The following is a 16,987-nucleotide window of genomic DNA, read 5'->3' as shown; positions in this document are numbered from 1 at the left end:
GATTTTTGCCTGTTGTTTTATTAGAAGAGGCCAATTTGGTAAAAAGGTAGTTTATATTTCAGCAACTCCTAATCAAATATCCATAGAAAGAGGACATTTTCCATACACAGATATGATTACTATAAAAAAATTAAAAAATATTGGCTATCGTGTTGTTTTAAGATGGTGGCTTGATTCACAAATCTAACCTAACCTATGTCTAATTATTGTTTACTAGTATGACAGATATGATGAGCATCAGCTGCGATGTTCAAGAATTATCACAAAGCAGACAAACAGGAAAGACTGAACCATCTATTTGAAAAAAGCGACTTCATTCAATTGGTTCAGCCACCCGTATCTATAATCTATCCATTCTGCCCTCTTGATTTTAATGTAGCTATGAAGTAGAGTATTTTAAAAGTGCCTCTCACTAGGAAGAACAGTCACAAGGCACTGTTACATCAATTCAATGTGACATAAGCACTGATTATTTAATAGTGTAACAGCCGTGAATCAGAGTTCTTTCATCTGACTTTGCTGACATTTCCAGCAGCTGTATATTTAATTCATAGTTAGGGGCTGAATAAACTACTGCCATTGATCAGAATGTAAGCAGGCATCCTTGAACTTCTAGGAAAAACTACAGATGTGCACAAAATTTTCATTTATTCAGTAAGAATTTGCATGACTTTTGGTAGTAACAGTTTCACATTTTCATCAACCAGTGTCAAAGAGAGATATTCAGTTATCTGTAGCCTATAAACTGTTGTTAGACTGATTATTAAAATGCTAAATTTCTGCTCCTGAATGAATATTGAAAAGCATCTAGTGACACCATGGTCTCTACAGTTAGAAAAGGCATCCTTCATCTAAAGTAGAAAAAAAATACTCTTTGTGGCATTATACTTCCATCTTCTTAAGGATTTCCTATTTGTTAAGACATCCCCAAGTTTTTAGTATTCCAAAAAGAGAAGAGTTCCTTCCTAACTACCTATTACATATTTTTCATATTTCTGTTAACATAAACTTGGGGACAACCTTGACTCTTTCTGGTGTTTCATTTCCCATAATCAATCAATCAATCACTTTGGATGCATCACCTAATCTCAGGGAGTAGTCCAAGACAGTTCATCATATCCACTGGTTCTGTAGTCCAGATTATTGTTCAGCCTCCTAACTTGCCCCTCTGCTGCCAGTCTCCCCTTTTGCCCTTCAATCCATTTGCCACCCTGCAGAGTGGTTTTCCTAAGACACAAATCTGATCATGTCATTCTGATTAAACTCCTTCTGTGGCTCCCCATTGCTGTTGCATAATGGCCATGATCCTCCTTAACCTGATCTCCAAGCCCACCATGATCTGGCATCTATGGGCTTTCCCACTTCAGTCTATTATCATTCTCCACCCAAAAGCAAACCCCACCCACACACACCCTCTAACTTGCATACTCCTCACTCCTCCTTCATCGCTATTGCTTGGTTAACTTCTACTTATCCTTTAGGTATCCGCTTAGGTGTCTCTCAGGCTCTGGGAAGCCCTCCTAACCCACCACATCTGCATCAGATGCTTCTTCTAGATGTTCTCGATCTATCTTTTCTGTCCCATAATGTTGGTCTCTTCAAGGGAGTTATTATTTAATCATCCCTTTTTGACTACAAGGTCTTTAAGGGTAACTACTGGGTCTGCCTTGTTTATTTCTTTACCCATAGTGCATAATGCAATGCCTGGCACATGTTAGGTATTTAGCAAATATTGAATTAAAGGATAAATCTCAACCTCATCAATGCCTTGTGATAGTCCACTTAGAGAAAGTCTAGCCTTCCAGCTGTGACATTCTGAGCCCCTATGAGTGAAACCAAATGAAAAGAATCAGATTTCTTGCGACTGGTCTCCTTGCTTGAGCCAATGACTATCTTTTGCTCATGACATAATCTCAATAAACTATAGTGAATTGGAGCCACTGAAATTCTTGGTCACATCTTATATTTAAAATACCTGAATTGCCCAACTGCTCTATGGACCTGTTAATTTCTTTAATACAAAATCTTTAAGACTCCCTCGCTGAAAAGAATTATAAAAATATGTAAAAACATAAAGAGTTGGGCCCATTTTGCTATGTCAGTAAGTTGAGGGATTATACCAGTTCTCTCACTGTATTCTCTATTCCTTTCAGAAAGACAGATATTCCTTTTGAACTAACGCCTAATGCCTAAGATTTAGTTCCTGGCATAAAAGGAATACCATAGTACATTTTTTATATGAAGACTCTCAATTTTGTAAATATGTTTGATACTCTACAAAAGCAATTTAAATGAGCTGTATGGTGAGAAACATATTGCTGCCTATTAATAAATACCTCCCACACCCACATGAGAAAGGAAGAACAGTTAGGAGTGAGCTAATAACTTTCTCATATGCAGAGCTTCTCCTAGGAAAAGTTGTATAGTAAAAGACGTAATTCCTGGGTCTCCAGAATCTCTATTTTTTTTCCTTCACCTGCTTTGTAAGAGAGTTTATGGTTTTTGATGTGGTAGTAGAAAATAAATGACATTATTATAACGTGGATAAATTATTCAAAAATTGTCCTGTGGCTTTACATCATAGATAACTCATATTTCTCCCCAAATATTCTGAAATCTACATTTAAAAAACATTATTAGGCCAGGTACCTGTAATCCCAGTACTTTGGGAGGCTGAGGTGAGGGGATGGCTTGAGGCCAGGAGTTTGAGACCAGCTTGGACAGCATGGTGAGACCCTGTCTCTACAAAAATAAAAAGTATTTAGCTGGGTGTGATGGCATGCACCTGTATTCCCAGTTACTTGGAAAGCTAAGACGGGAAGATTGCTTGAGCCAAGGAGTTCGAGGCTGCAGTGAGCTATGAAAGCACCATTACACTCGAGCCTGGGAGACAGAGCTGGACCCCAGTCTCTAAATAACAAACAAAAAACATTATTAGTTGCAATAGTCAGTAACAATTTGCTCTTCAACAATTTTCTGTAACTACAGAAAGTTGGTGATTTTCTTAGAATTAATTCCACCTGCCCATCAAGGCATAATACTTTAAGGTCTGCCTGCCTTCTATGCCACTGCCATGAAAGGGGATTGGAATCAAGCCTCTGCTTAACCCTGCAGCATTTGGTTGCATTTCTATAAAAATATATTTTTCACACTTGACTCACAGTTCTTCATCTTATACCACAGTGTAAAAGTCATCATGCAATTGATGTGATCTTAATTAAAGAACAAAAATTTATTTTTATCTCCTTTAACTTTGAAAGCTTATGAGCAGTCTGTGCTTCTTTTACTGGATCTTCAAATGTAGCTGATGGCGTCAATCAGAGTGACTAGCCAAAGTAAATACACATTTTGTACTTTTCTTCATCTGGAACTTTCCATTTTGCATTAAATATTGGTATAGATTATTCAGAGTAAAATCTTGGCTGCTCTGAGTGCAGTGGTGTTTACTACTAACTGCTCACACCAGTTATAGATTTCTTTGTTCCTTTTCCACTTCCACTGCTTCACTTGACTAGCCTTAAATAAATAAATATTACTCTACTAAACCTGATATGTGGTAGTGTTTAATAAAATAAAAATGTTATGAAACAAATAATAATATAGTTTACCTGATGATTTGCAACTGTATTTCCTCTTTGGAAATGTGTTTCTTTGAAGGCACACATAGGTTGCAATTTTGAGTTATCTATCCATAGTTGTTGGATTTTTAAGATTCTGGCTTCTTCTCCTTTCTCAGATCCAAACCCATTCTTTCTCCCCCTCATGAAAACTAAGGTACAAAAGAGGTTGAGCAGCATGTGAGCAGTATCTACAGCAGTCAGGAGTTCAAAGCCAGGAGGAGTTGAGGATGTCCACCATAAGGCTGAGAAAATACATGTAATCACATTGTAAGGGTAGAAGCAGACCTGTATTTATTTGTTAGGGCTGCATAACAAACTACCACAGACTGGGTGGCTTAAAGACAAATATTTGTTGTTTCACAGTTCTGGAGGGCAGAAGTCCAAGATCAAACTGTCAGCAGGGTTGGTTCCTTCCACAGGGCTGGCTCCTTCTCAGGCCAAAAGAGAAATATCTGTGCCAGGCCTCTCTCCTTGGCTTGTAGAAAACTGTCTTCACTTTTTTTTTTGAAATGGAGTCTAGCCCTGTCACCCACACTGGAGTGCAATGGTGTGATCTCGACTCATTGCAACCTCCGCCTCCCCTGTTCACACAATTCTCCTGCCTCAGCCACCTGAGTAGCTGGGATTACAGGCACCTGCCACCACGCTCAACTAATTTTTGTATTTTTAGTAGAGACGGGGTTTCACCATGTTGGTGAGGCTTGTCTGGAACCCCTGACCTCATGATCCACCCGCCTGAGCTTCCCAAAGTGCTGGGATTACAGGCGTGAGCCACCGCGCCCAGCCAAAAAACTGTCTTCACTTTATGTCTTCACTTTGTCTTCCCTCTGTGTGTGTCTGAGTCCAAATTTCATCTTAGAGACACTATTTGTAACTTGATTACCTCTGAGGACCCTTATCTCTAAATAAGGTCACGTTCTGAGGTCTTAGGGGTTAGGACTTCAACATGTGAATTTGGGGGAGTGTATAATTCAACCCAGAATAAGCTCCAAAGATAATCAAACAAAGCCAGGACTGGGAGCTGTGCAAAAAGGAAATAAATATAATATGTGCATTCAGGGGTGAAGTAAGGCAGGTGCTGGGTGATGGACAGAAATGGAGGTGAAATGTCCATAACTGGCTTTACTGGTCTTTTTTTCCACATGAATTTGGTGGATACTATGTCCCTAGATATAGACAGACCAGACAATCTTAAAGGTTCATGGTCTAGGCTAATACTTTCCCTTGGGGTTCCTTTAATATCTTTTCTCAGAGCTGGGTAAGGTTGTAAGAGGTTTCCCCAAAAAAGAAAAGATAATTTAAATTAATAATTTAAATTGATTCCATAAATGGAATTAATTTGTGGAATTAAATTAAATTATGGAGCAGCTACTATGTGCAAGGCCATATTAGGCCATAATAATATGACCCTACTCTCAAGTTGTAATGAAAGCCACCAGTTTACCTATAAAACTAGCACTCAGTTCCTCCAGCATTAGCACTGGAAGGGGAATCACTTTGAGAAACAAAGTTCTAATTGCCCAAGATTCACACCTCCTGATGATCTTCCACTGTTTACCACTGCCGACCATCCCAGTTTGACATTTCTAGGAAACTGGATCATGGAATACTCCCTTTAATTTTATTACTCCCTTTAATTTTATTCCACTACCCCCAAATATTTAGTAAAGTATTACTTAAAACATTAAGGGGAAGATCTCTTAATGGCTAAGGTTGTTAAAATAGTTTTGTGGCCCCTTATGCCAAGAAGATGGCTCTAGTAATTAGTGGAGACCATCAAGGATTAGGCAAATCCAAAGACTCTAGTCACTATTTCTCAGTTTGCAGGATTTAGGGTAGTAGATTATCTTACTCAGTTCTTGCAGTTATGTAGAAGAATTCAGTTTTGAATTTTACATCGTTCAGACTGCAGAGCCAATAATTTGATACTTCCGAACTACTTCTGAAACCTAGTACTTTTTACCTACATTAATTGGCATAGTTCCACTGTAACTCACTTAAAAAGTAATGTACCCTATTTTCTACAGTTTCAATAGTATGCAGTTAGTGTTTTAAATGTGAGGTTTAAGTGTGGCTAGGGAATGCTGCCGAATTTGTATATTATACCAATATTGACAGCTTGGATTTTATGTAAAAAGAGTATTAAATCTCGTCCCACATAAACATGAGAACATTTTACCAATATTTGTGAGTGAGAGTCTATATACTGATTCCATGTATAATAACCTTATTTGAACCCACTATTTAGGACCATGAGAGGGGAGATTTTTAAAAAACAGAGTTAATTCCAAAGATGTGACAATTTAGGACAGAAATAAAATGTGACAGTGGCCTCTCAAAATGTGGAATCAACAGTGCCAACTGCAGGATCACTGCACTTCTATTTTTTATTTTTTTATGCTTTTTCAATTCACCCACAACTGTAGTCACTGTGTGTATTAGTCTGTTCTCATGCTGCTGATAAAGACATATCTGAGACTGGGTAATTTATAAATAAAAAGTGATTTAATGAACTCACATTGTCACATGGCTGGGGAGGTCTCACAATCATGGTGGAAGGCGAAGGAGGAGCAAAGGCATGTCTTACGTGGTGGCAGGCAAGAGAGCTTGTTTAGGGGAACTCCCATTTAAAAAACCATCAGATCTCTTAGGACTTGTTCACTACCACAAGACCAGTGTGGAGACAACCGCTCCCATGATTCAGTTATCTACACCTGGCTTCACATTTCACACATAGGGATTATTACAATTCAAGGTGAGATTTGGATGGGGACACAGTCAAACCGTATCATTGTGCCATGAATTTTATTTACATTAACTTACTCGTTCTCACCACAATTGTGTGAGTTTGGACATTAGTGTCCTTCTTTACAAAATGATATGGTTTGGCTCTGTGTCCCCACCCAAATATTATCTCAGATTATAATCTCCACATCTCCACATGTCAAGGGAGGAACCTAGTGGGAGGTGATTGGATCATGAGGACAGTTTCCCCCATGCTGTTCTCATGAGAGTCAGTGAGTTTCCACGAGATCTGATGATTTAAAAGTAGTTTTGGTTCCCCCGGCTCTCTCTCCTGCTGCCTTATGAGGAAGGTACTTGCTTCTCCTTCATCTTCTGCCGTGATTGTAAGTTTCCTAGAGCCTCCCCAACCATATGGAACTGTAAGTCAATTAAGCCTCTTTTCTTCATAAATTACCTAGTCTCAGGCAGTTCTTTATAGCAGCGTGAAAACAGACTAATATGCAAAATGAAGTTTAAAATGGTTGGCTAACTTGCTCACAGAAGTAAGGAAAAAACTGGGCCTCATTGTTTTGACTTCTAAACAGTGTTCCTACCCTATGACAAAGACTTTTCATAACTCATGAAAAAAGAAAAAAAAAAGAACTCTCAATGTTATACCTAATATATAAATAACATACCAGAGGCTCTTGTGTCTCATGAAAGGGTGTCAAATCATTAATGCAGCCCAAGATATAAGAATCAAATCACTCCATTTATCCCCCACATAATGAATTATTTATTCAAATTTTGAGTTGATTTCCCTTGTTTCTGTGATCCCCAAAGCCTAAATAAGGTCTGTGGGTAAACATCTAAGAATTGATTTCAGGTGGGCAGATGGCATCATCTCAAATCTTGACTCTTCCGAAAATTAGTTAATTGGCCTTGGAAAACTGACGTTGCCTTTCTGAGATCCAGATACTGTTCTACAGGACTTTTGTGAGATCTGAATGAGATAACCCATGTGAAAACACAGTTAGTACTTCATGACACAGAGATAATACTCATTAAATGTTAGCTGAAAATAAGTTGATTAATGGGTACAAATATGCAGTTTGATAAAAGAAATAAGACATAGTATTAGATCAGTAGGATGACTATAGTTTACAATTATTGATTACGCATTTACAAATAACTAGATGAGAAGATGTTGAATGATTCTAGCATAAAGAAAAGATAAAAATTTAAGGTGATAGATAGCCCAAGTACACTGATTTGATCTTTACAAATTATATGAATGTATTAAATCATCACACGTACCCTGAAACTATGTACATCTATTATACATCAATAAAAAAAGAAAAATGAACTGAATGTGAATAAAAATTATTGATTTCTTTTCAGATCAGATTTCCCAAACCTTCCAAAAAGTTAGTTCTTTATTTCTCTTTCACAATGTAATCCATACTTCCATGTTCGATCCATGAGTTGTATGGATCAAATAGCTCAATGTCAGATATTCAATCTCCCATAGCCTGATGGGTCACAAATGACTATGTCTAAGATTATGTGCTGATTTTTAAATGTTTCAGTATTTTCTTATTTCCTGTCATTATGTTGTAACTAAATCATATATACATGTATATATAAATAACATATTTTTTTCTTAGAGACCAGAACCTGGAAAAATTAATTGAAGTAAATTCACATGTTTCTGAAAACAAGAATGGAAGGTAAAGCTTATTATAATTCACTTTTTTCTTATGAATTCCATATACATCTGCATATATTGTATAGCCTTAGAAGATTAGATATATATTATATAATTTGGGTAGTGTGTGTGTGTGTGTGTGTGTATATATATAATCCAAATACAAAAATTTATATGGTGCTTAATAGCTAATAGGGAAAAAATTAACATAATTCTAATTCTGTAGAATTTCTGACTCAGGGCCTGCTGTTCTATTGCTTAGTGTAAATGGCATCATGGAAATTCAAAGCTCTTTGGGGCTGTGAAGATTTATTTTTACTTACTGTTGCTTGGTAAGCTCTCAGCAGTGCAGAAAGCACTCTGGGAATCTCTTCCCTGGATGCCTAGTGCTAAAAGAATGCATGAATTTATCACAGCCTCAAAACAGGAGCTAATTTTGAAATTTCTTTACACCATAGGGTATAATAGCTTTAAAACTGTGACACCTTATTGGCCATTACAAGAAAGGTTAGGACAGGAGCTATACTTCATTTTTGTCACAGACTGTATACTTTAGGAAAAATTATCTTTTCAATGTTTAGCAATTCTTACCCCTATATATGAGGGAATACTAAACACAATAGATTACTATTTTCAGCTTCATAAGGTGCAGTTGCCTTTTGTATTAATTTTTTTATGTAAAGATATTGTTGATTTCATCTGCAGAGAATGGAAAAGCTAGCAAAAGAGCTGGCTCACTTTTCTTTTTCATATTGTCTATAAAAGATTCCTGAATCCCACAGGTAGATAGTTTCTTTCCATTCCTTTAATTCCCCAAATCATTTTCTTGCTTCTGTTTGTGACCTTGAGAAAGTCTTTGAGAGAATGAGGGAGGATAAATTTTCAGTAGAATCTGCTTATTCTGGAAATACATGAATTCTTTTGGGAATAGGACTGGGCTTATACTTAACTAATCTCATTCAAGTATTATTTGAAAGTGATTGGGGTGAAAAAAATTACAAGTAAATTATTAAGTATAATTAAGGAATTTCACATTTAATTTGAGAAGTGTTCCAGTTTCACTGGACTTGTTAATGAAATGGGATTTTTATCAGAGGGTTTAATGAGGAAATGGAATTTCATGGAAGTTCAAGAGCAGGAATGGTGGCATTGCCAGGCCTCAGAAAGATCTCACTTGGAATATTGTTCATTCTTGACCTGAAGAAGTTTGGAACCCTTGGACATTAACTAGAGTTCTTTGTCACTAATGCAACTCAGCTAGTCACTAAGTATTGGATTTTGTCCATCTTTTTCCTGTCCTTCTCTGTACCTATTGGCTTCCTTATTCTCTGCTCTTCTTCTGTTTAATAACCAAAATTTTGTGTTGCCTCTCAGTTTTGGCTTCTTTGTAACTTCAGCTTATTCTACCTCTTCAGGTACTTTAATGAATCAAATTAAAAATCTAAATAAGCATCCCAGGAAAATCTGCTAAACTGAGACGTGATTCATTTTATGAATATATTCACTTTACATCATAATTGGATGCGCAAGCAAATATATGTTTTGTAATTTGATTCGTTAAGAAGGTAGGAGCCAAGGGGAAAGTTCCACTTTGCCCTCTGAAGCTTTGCTGAAAAATCAACTCCCAAAAGGCAGAGTAATTAGAGAAAAGGCATATAAATTTATTTAACCTGTGATGGGAGCCTTCAGAATGAAGACCCAGAGATACAGGGGAAATTGTCCATTTAATATTTAGGTTCAATAAAGTACAGAGAGCCATGAAGAAATATGATTGGACAAAAAGAATATGACCTAATGGCAACAGACTGAGTGGGGAAAGCCAGCAAGGCCTGTGTCCCTAGATTCTTCTTAATCTCTTGAGCATGCATTCCTTCCTTCTGGGCATGGGGCAGAATCATTCTGGAATGGGGGTCTTATGACCTACAGTCAAACAAGGGATGTCAGATAATTTCTTTATGGCCAGTTTTTACATAGAAAGAAAGGTGAAGGGATAGGTAGAGTAATAATTTTAGGTTTTAGGGATGGCTTTGAGGAAAAGGGGTTTTGATTTGTATGACTTGCCTTGGGGAAGAGGGATTCTAGTTTCTTTGGCTATCCTTGGGGGAGAATGAGACTGAGATAGGAGGGCAGGAGAAGGTCAAGGAAAAACTTTTGTTTCTGAGGCTACTTCTGAGGCTTTCGTTTTGGGTTTTTTTTTTCTGAGACTCAACAGGAATAAGTTTAAATATTTTTATTTCAATTCTAAATGATAGAGTCTTTCCCTAAACTAAATGGTTTGTGACTGTGAGTGAAATTAATTTCATAGAGCCATTTCACAGATTTTAAGGACTGTAATACTTTTCAAATCATATAATGATAAGGTGGTCAGACAATTTTACTTATCTATTCATCACCTGATGGCATTTGGATTGTTTCAATATTGGGTTTTAATTCACTATTGTGAATAATGTTGCTATGAACATTCGTATATGAGTTTTTGTGTGAAAATGTGTTTTTGTTTCCCTTAGGTATATACCAGGTGTGAAATTGATGGATTGTAGAGTAATTCTATGTTTAACTATTTGAGGAACTGCTAGACTGTTTTCAAAACAGCCATATCATTTTATATTCTCATACGCAGTGTATGAGGGTTTTAGGTAAATTTTCAAGGTGAATTTCCACTGCAGGGAACATTTTCTCAAGTGTAAATCCATTTGGAATTCTATAAGATTCAATACAATGTTTGGGTTTGTATTTGTAGAGTCATTACTTAATTAAGAAACAAAACTGTGACCATTGATTGGAAATTACAATTCAGCAGTTTGTTTCAATGGAGGATAACTTCCTAACAATTAAGCCGTCAAGTGACATATGCTATGAGTCATGAGTTCTCCTTTACAAGGATTATTCAAGGCATTTGAGAGGAATAATTTGGCAGAGATTCTTCTGTTACACTGGTTCCCAAACTTTTGGGTACATCAGAATCACTCGCTATTCCAGGGACTACGCTTTGAGAATCAATGCTCTTTTGAGTAAAATGTTGGACTTCCCAACCTCTAAGGCGATGATTCTCAACCTTGACTGTATAAGGGACTCACTGGAAAGCTTTAAAGGTTCCCAGTGACCAAGCTGTACCCCAAACCAGTTAAATTAAAATATCTGGATATGGGGCCCAGTAGCATTTTAAAAGGCACTATGGGCTGTTTTGTTGGTTGCCAAAGTGTTGTCTCCCCAACTCTATTCCTATGGTTCTAAATAACAAAAAATTAGTCTTACAACTTAATTGTCATTAAGATAAAATTTCTGTCATAAAATCTATCACTATCCCATGAAAAACAAAGACTTGGCAGACTATCACAGACTCTAGGCAGCCAAAGAGACATGATGGGTATGTAGATATGGTATCCTGGGTTGTATTCTGAAACAGAAAAAAGTCACCAATGGAAAAACCAGTGAAACATGAATAGAATCTGTAGCTTAGTTCATAGTGTGGTACAAATATTAATTCTCTTGGTTTGACAACTCTGTTATAATTACATAAGATATTAACCTTAAGGGAATTTGGGTGAAGGTATACAGAGATTCTCCGTGTTATCTTTACAATTTTTCTGTACATTTAAAGTTACTCCAAAATAATGGTTTATTTGTTTAAATTATCATCCTCAAAGTCTACATGAGGAGCAAAGTCCATCAAAGAGTTTGTTGTACCACATTTACAAACCTAGCATTTGGTTTTTGTTCACAGTTATAAAAATTAAATCTTCCATGAAGTCATTGTCATTAATCACATTATAAACACAACTGGGAAAAGATACCAGTATTAGTCAGCATGGGCTGCCTTGACAAAAGTACCACAGACTGGGCGGCTTAGACAATGGACATTTATTTTTTCGCAGCTCTGGAGGCTAGAAGCCCAAGAGCAAGATCCTATCAGGATTGGTTTTGGTGAGGCCTCTCTTCCTGGCTTGCAGATGGCCACCTTCTCACTGTGTACTCTCATGGCCTTTCCTCTGTACACAGAAGGAAAGATATCTCTGGTAGCTCTTCCTCTTCTTATGAGGATTCCAGTTCTGTGGAACCACAGATGATCTTTATTACCTCCTTATTAACCCTGTCTCCAAATATAGTCATGTTGAAGGTTAGGGCTTAAACATATAAATTTTGGGGGAATACATCTCAGTCCATAACAGTACTGTTGGCAAATCACTTATCTTTCCTGTTTGTGGATTTTGCAAACTGGTGATTTTTGATATTCTATATATATATATATATATATACACACACACACACACTTTAAGTTCTAGGGTACATGTGCACAGCATGCAGGTTTGATACATATGTATACATGTGCCATGTTGGTGTGCTGTGCCCATTAACTCATCATTTACATTAGGTATATCTCCTAATGCTATCCTTCCCCCCTCCCCGCTCCCCCCACTCCATGACAGGCCCCAGTGTGTGATGTTCCTCTTCCTGTTTGTTCAATTCCCATCTATGAGTGAGAACATGTGGTGTTTGGTTTTTTGTCGTTGCGATAGTTTGCTGAGAATGATGGTTTCTAGCTGCATCCATGTCCCCACAAAGGACACAAACTCATCCTTTTTTATGACTGCATAGTATTCCATGGTGTATATGTGCCACATTTTCTCAATCCAGTCTGTCACAGATGGACATTTGGGTTGATTGCAAGTCTTTGCTATTGTGAATAGTGCTGCAATAAACATACGTGTGCATGTGTCTTTATAGCAGCATGATTTATAATCCTTTGGGTATATACTCAGTAGTGGGATGGCTGGGTCATATGGTATTTCTAGTTCTAGATCCTTGAGGAATCGCCACACTGTCTTCCACAATGGTTGAACTAGTTTACAGTCCCCTTAACAGTGTAAAACAGACTTTAAACCAACAAAATTCAAAAGAGACAAAGAAGGCCATTACATAATGATAAAGGGATCAATTCAACAAGAAGAGCTAACTATCCTAAATATATATGCACCCAATACAGAAGCACCCAGATTCATAAAGCAAGTCCTTAGAGACCTACAAAGAGACTTAGACTTCCACACAATAATGATGGGAGACTTTAACACCCCACTGTCAACATTAGACACATCAACGAGACAGAAAGTTAACAAGGATATCCAGGAATTGAACTCAGCTCCGCACCAAGCGGACCTAATAGACATCTACAGAACTTTCCACCCCGAATCAACAGAATATGCATTCTTCTCAGCAGCACATCACACTTATTCCAAAATTGACCACATAGTTGGAAGTAAAGCACTCCTCAGCATATGTAAAATAACAGAAATTATAACAAACTGTCTCTGAGACCACAGTGCAATCAAACTAGAACTCAGAATTTAAAAACTCACTCAAAACTGCTCAACTACATGGCAACTGAACAACCTGCTTCTGAATGACTACTGGGTACATAACGAAATGAAGGCAGAAATAAAGATGTTCTTTGAAACCAATGAGAACAAAGACACAACATACCAGAATTTCTGGGACACATTTAAAGCAGTGTGTAGAGGGAAATTTATAGCACTAAATGCCTACAAGAGAAAGCAGGAAAGATCCAAAATTAATATTCTATTGCTGAGGACAATACAAATGCATTTCAAACTCATAGATAATCTTTGTCCTTTGAAGCTCTCTACTTGTTAACGTTGGGTTTTGTATTGTATATTATATGATCTGAACATTTTCAAACGATTCTTAGCTAGGTTTGTGATTCTTGGGGTGACATATTCTAGCAACCATGTTAGAAAACCTAATAATATTAATTCCACCTTCTCATCACTTAGTAAAATTCTAACTCATGTGGATGTTTTATGAAACATCTGCCTTAAAACCAGATGGTTTTCTGTATGCCAGAGATAATATGTAAACAAATGCTTTCCTCTTCTTTAAGAGCTATCTGGAAATCAGCCTGTTTGAGAATGATAAGGCTTGATTAAGACCTAAACTCTCATTTAGGTTTTCATGTCTCTTCTATGTCAGAGTTTACTAACATGGAGGAGGAAAAGGAGCTAAAATATTCTCTATTTTTGCATTAAGAATCTCCTCTCTTCCATAGGAAAAACCATATATGCCTACATTTTGTTAGGTATCATGACATTTTTAGATTAGCAGAAATCTAGGTCAGAGTTCTTCTGTCATCTTCAAGATATTGCCTTCCATTAAAAACAAAATGAAGACTGGAATTTCTCAAAGCAACCTCTGGATCATTTTCATTCAATTGATAAATTCTTAGCTATATTATACATGGGAAGCTTTCTATAATGGCATTGCTGGTGTGAAAATGTTACAGGAACCAATTTCAGATGATTTCTGTCCTTGATAAAAAGAACAATGTTAGGCCGGGCGCAGTGGCTCACGCCTGTAATCTCAGCATTTTGGGAGGCCAAGACAGGTGGATCATGAGGTCAGGAGATCGAGACCATCCTGGCTAACACGGTGAAACCCCATCTCTATTAAAAATACAAAAAAAAAATTAGCCAGGTGTGGTGGCGGGCACCTGTAGTCCCAGCTATACGGGAGGCTGAGGCAGGAGAATGGCGTGAACCCGGAGGGGGAGCTTGCAGTGAGCCAAGATCTGGCCACTGCACTCCAGCCTGGGCCACAGAGCAAGATTCTGTCTCAAAAAAAAAGAGCAATGTTAGCTAATGTGGCACATACCTATAGATTATTCTTAAAGGTAAGGCAGAGGTTTCCGTAGAGGGAGTAAAATAGTACATGCATTCTATTTGTGTTATCTGTGCAGAAGCCAGGCAAACTCAAAAAGATTCACATTGTAAAATAATGTTAATTGAGAAGAATTCTAATAACACAAAAAACTTCTAGTGACCTTGATTTGAAGTGCCAAATACTTGTGTTTGCTTTATCAGGCTAGATGCCCAAGTCAACGAGTTCACCAATCCTCTACACAACCAGTCCACAAGAATTGCTTCCCATTCTTATGAAGCCAGGAACAATCTCAGGTACTGCGGCCAACTGCAGAATAAATGACAGGACTATTCTCCTTTTGTTTTATAAAGATACCCCACATCCAACTTGACCCTTTCTTTGAAATGCAGAAATTTCTAATTTTATGGGGGTTACCTGTATAAACAGCTTTATACAAAAGTGTTGAGTTCATGAATGTGTCATTGTGTGACATCTGGTAGGAAAGTATCAAACGTGATATTCCCTTAAAAAGTCTGCAATTTAAAAAAGTGTGATTGTGACATTAGTGTGACATTCTTTAGGTAGATCTAAAGGCTTGGTTAAATCAGATATTGTCATGATAGCTAATTAAGGTCTACTTTTGGTTTGAGGTTCATGAAGAAAGTTATGGTTTGGAAATATGAATGAGACATCAAAGAAAGAGATACTATAACATATTACACAAATACTCAAAAATAATCCTCATGTTCTATAAAAGAATTACTGAGTGATCAAGTTTTGTAACAATACTTAGGAAGTAAACCAAGACAGTGGAAGTTAAAAACAAAATGGGAGATAAAAAATTTTTGCAGTGCTGTGTTAATACCACTCTGACATTCATGTTTCAACAATTATAGCTCAGAAGGAACATACATGCATTACATTTTGCTTTGAATTAGAAAATAGCCTTGTTTATGTTATCCTTGCAAATAAACTTTAAACATGAAGTAAAATGATTTGTTTTGCAGCTCTAACACTGGAGCCAAGCAGGCAGGACCAAAGGATACTGTTGTGTACACAAGGACATATGTGGAGAATAGGTATTCCAAATTTATTTCAAATATTTTGCTTCATTTTATAATTTTGAAAGGATCTATGTTTAATAAGAGATGCTATTGTTTTAGGGTGTGCTTCTTTCAAATAGAAGACCATTTATGTGTACATTGAGTTCTACATATATAATTCTCTATAATGTTTCTGATATTATATACTTGGGCTATAAATAATTATAGTCATTAGATGAACTCAATAGTATTTTAATATAACACATGTATACATAATAGGGTTGCCATTTGAAAGTTCTCACATAAATGTATATAACTATATGGTTAAAATAAGCTTTATAAAATGCAAAACTATTCCTATACTAATTTGGAGTTCCACTTGAATTAAATGATTCTATCTACTGTTGTTTACCGCTGATGTAAAATAAGGGGTTTAAATTTGAGTAGTGCATCCTGGCCCAAGTTGTAGGATATTGATGTTTCAATTGAAATCTGCTGCTTGGAGTAATGGATATTGAGGAAAATGTAAACCAAGGTCAGGGCTCGACGATTCATTTGGTTTTCAAGGAATATAAAACAGGAATTGTCCCAATTGTGGAGTACAATAATGGTGGGGCACACAAATGCTGCTATACATGACCCATATGTTAAGACAAGCCCGTTTCAAAGAGGTCTAAGAGAAGAGTATTCAGGGAGGCTTCTGTGTGGAAGGCAGTCCTGATGGGGATCCAGGAAATTCAATACATGTCAGGAGGTGAGCGATCTTCCAAAAAAGGTTTCTCAAACCCGTGCATAATTTACCTTGCAAAATGCAACATCAAGATTGATTTTTTTTCTTAATCCAATTCTCACTCTCCGGTGTGTTCAAGTCAGTGATTTCTGCTGTCTTTCAATTAAACTAAAATTTAAAACACTTCAGAGAAAATTTTAAAATAGCAAGTAGTTACTAAATCTGAAATAAATTGAGAAAAAGATGAGTACTATCAAATAGTATTATAGTAAAGGCAAGGCGTGAAATATCGGCGAACAATAACATAGGCTTTTTTTCTATATTTACATAATCTCTCACATTTTTATCCTTACGGAATGTCACATCAATACATTTTGATTTTTAAAGAAATTTCTTATGGGAACTAATGCCAAACAACCACAATATTGATTTTTGAATAATGAATAATTTATTTAAGAATTAGGAATATTCTGCTAAACATCATGCTCTAGATTTTTTTGATTAATAGGAT

At 36.6% G+C, this 16,987-nt stretch overlaps 1 protein-coding gene across 1 annotated transcript in view; it reads left to right on the top strand.

The window, feature by feature from the left end:
* Nucleotides 1-16,987, top strand: part of SCEL (sciellin) — a 111,653-nt gene that overhangs the window by 84,651 nt on the left and 10,015 nt on the right. Inside the window, exons 28-29 of the mRNA XM_011953847.1 lie at nucleotides 8,012-8,074; nucleotides 15,711-15,782. Of these exons, the coding sequence (XP_011809237.1) occupies nucleotides 8,012-8,074; nucleotides 15,711-15,782 (135 nt within the window). The remainder of the gene's footprint in view (nucleotides 1-8,011; nucleotides 8,075-15,710; nucleotides 15,783-16,987) is intronic.

The sequence above is a fragment of the Colobus angolensis genome, unplaced genomic scaffold (genome assembly GCF_000951035.1).
Source record: "Colobus angolensis palliatus isolate OR3802 unplaced genomic scaffold, Cang.pa_1.0 Scaffold374, whole genome shotgun sequence".
NCBI classification, from domain to species: Eukaryota; Metazoa; Chordata; class Mammalia; order Primates; family Cercopithecidae; genus Colobus; species Colobus angolensis.
The sequence above is the reverse complement of the archived record's forward strand: the minus strand, read 5'-3'. Positions and strand labels throughout refer to the sequence as shown.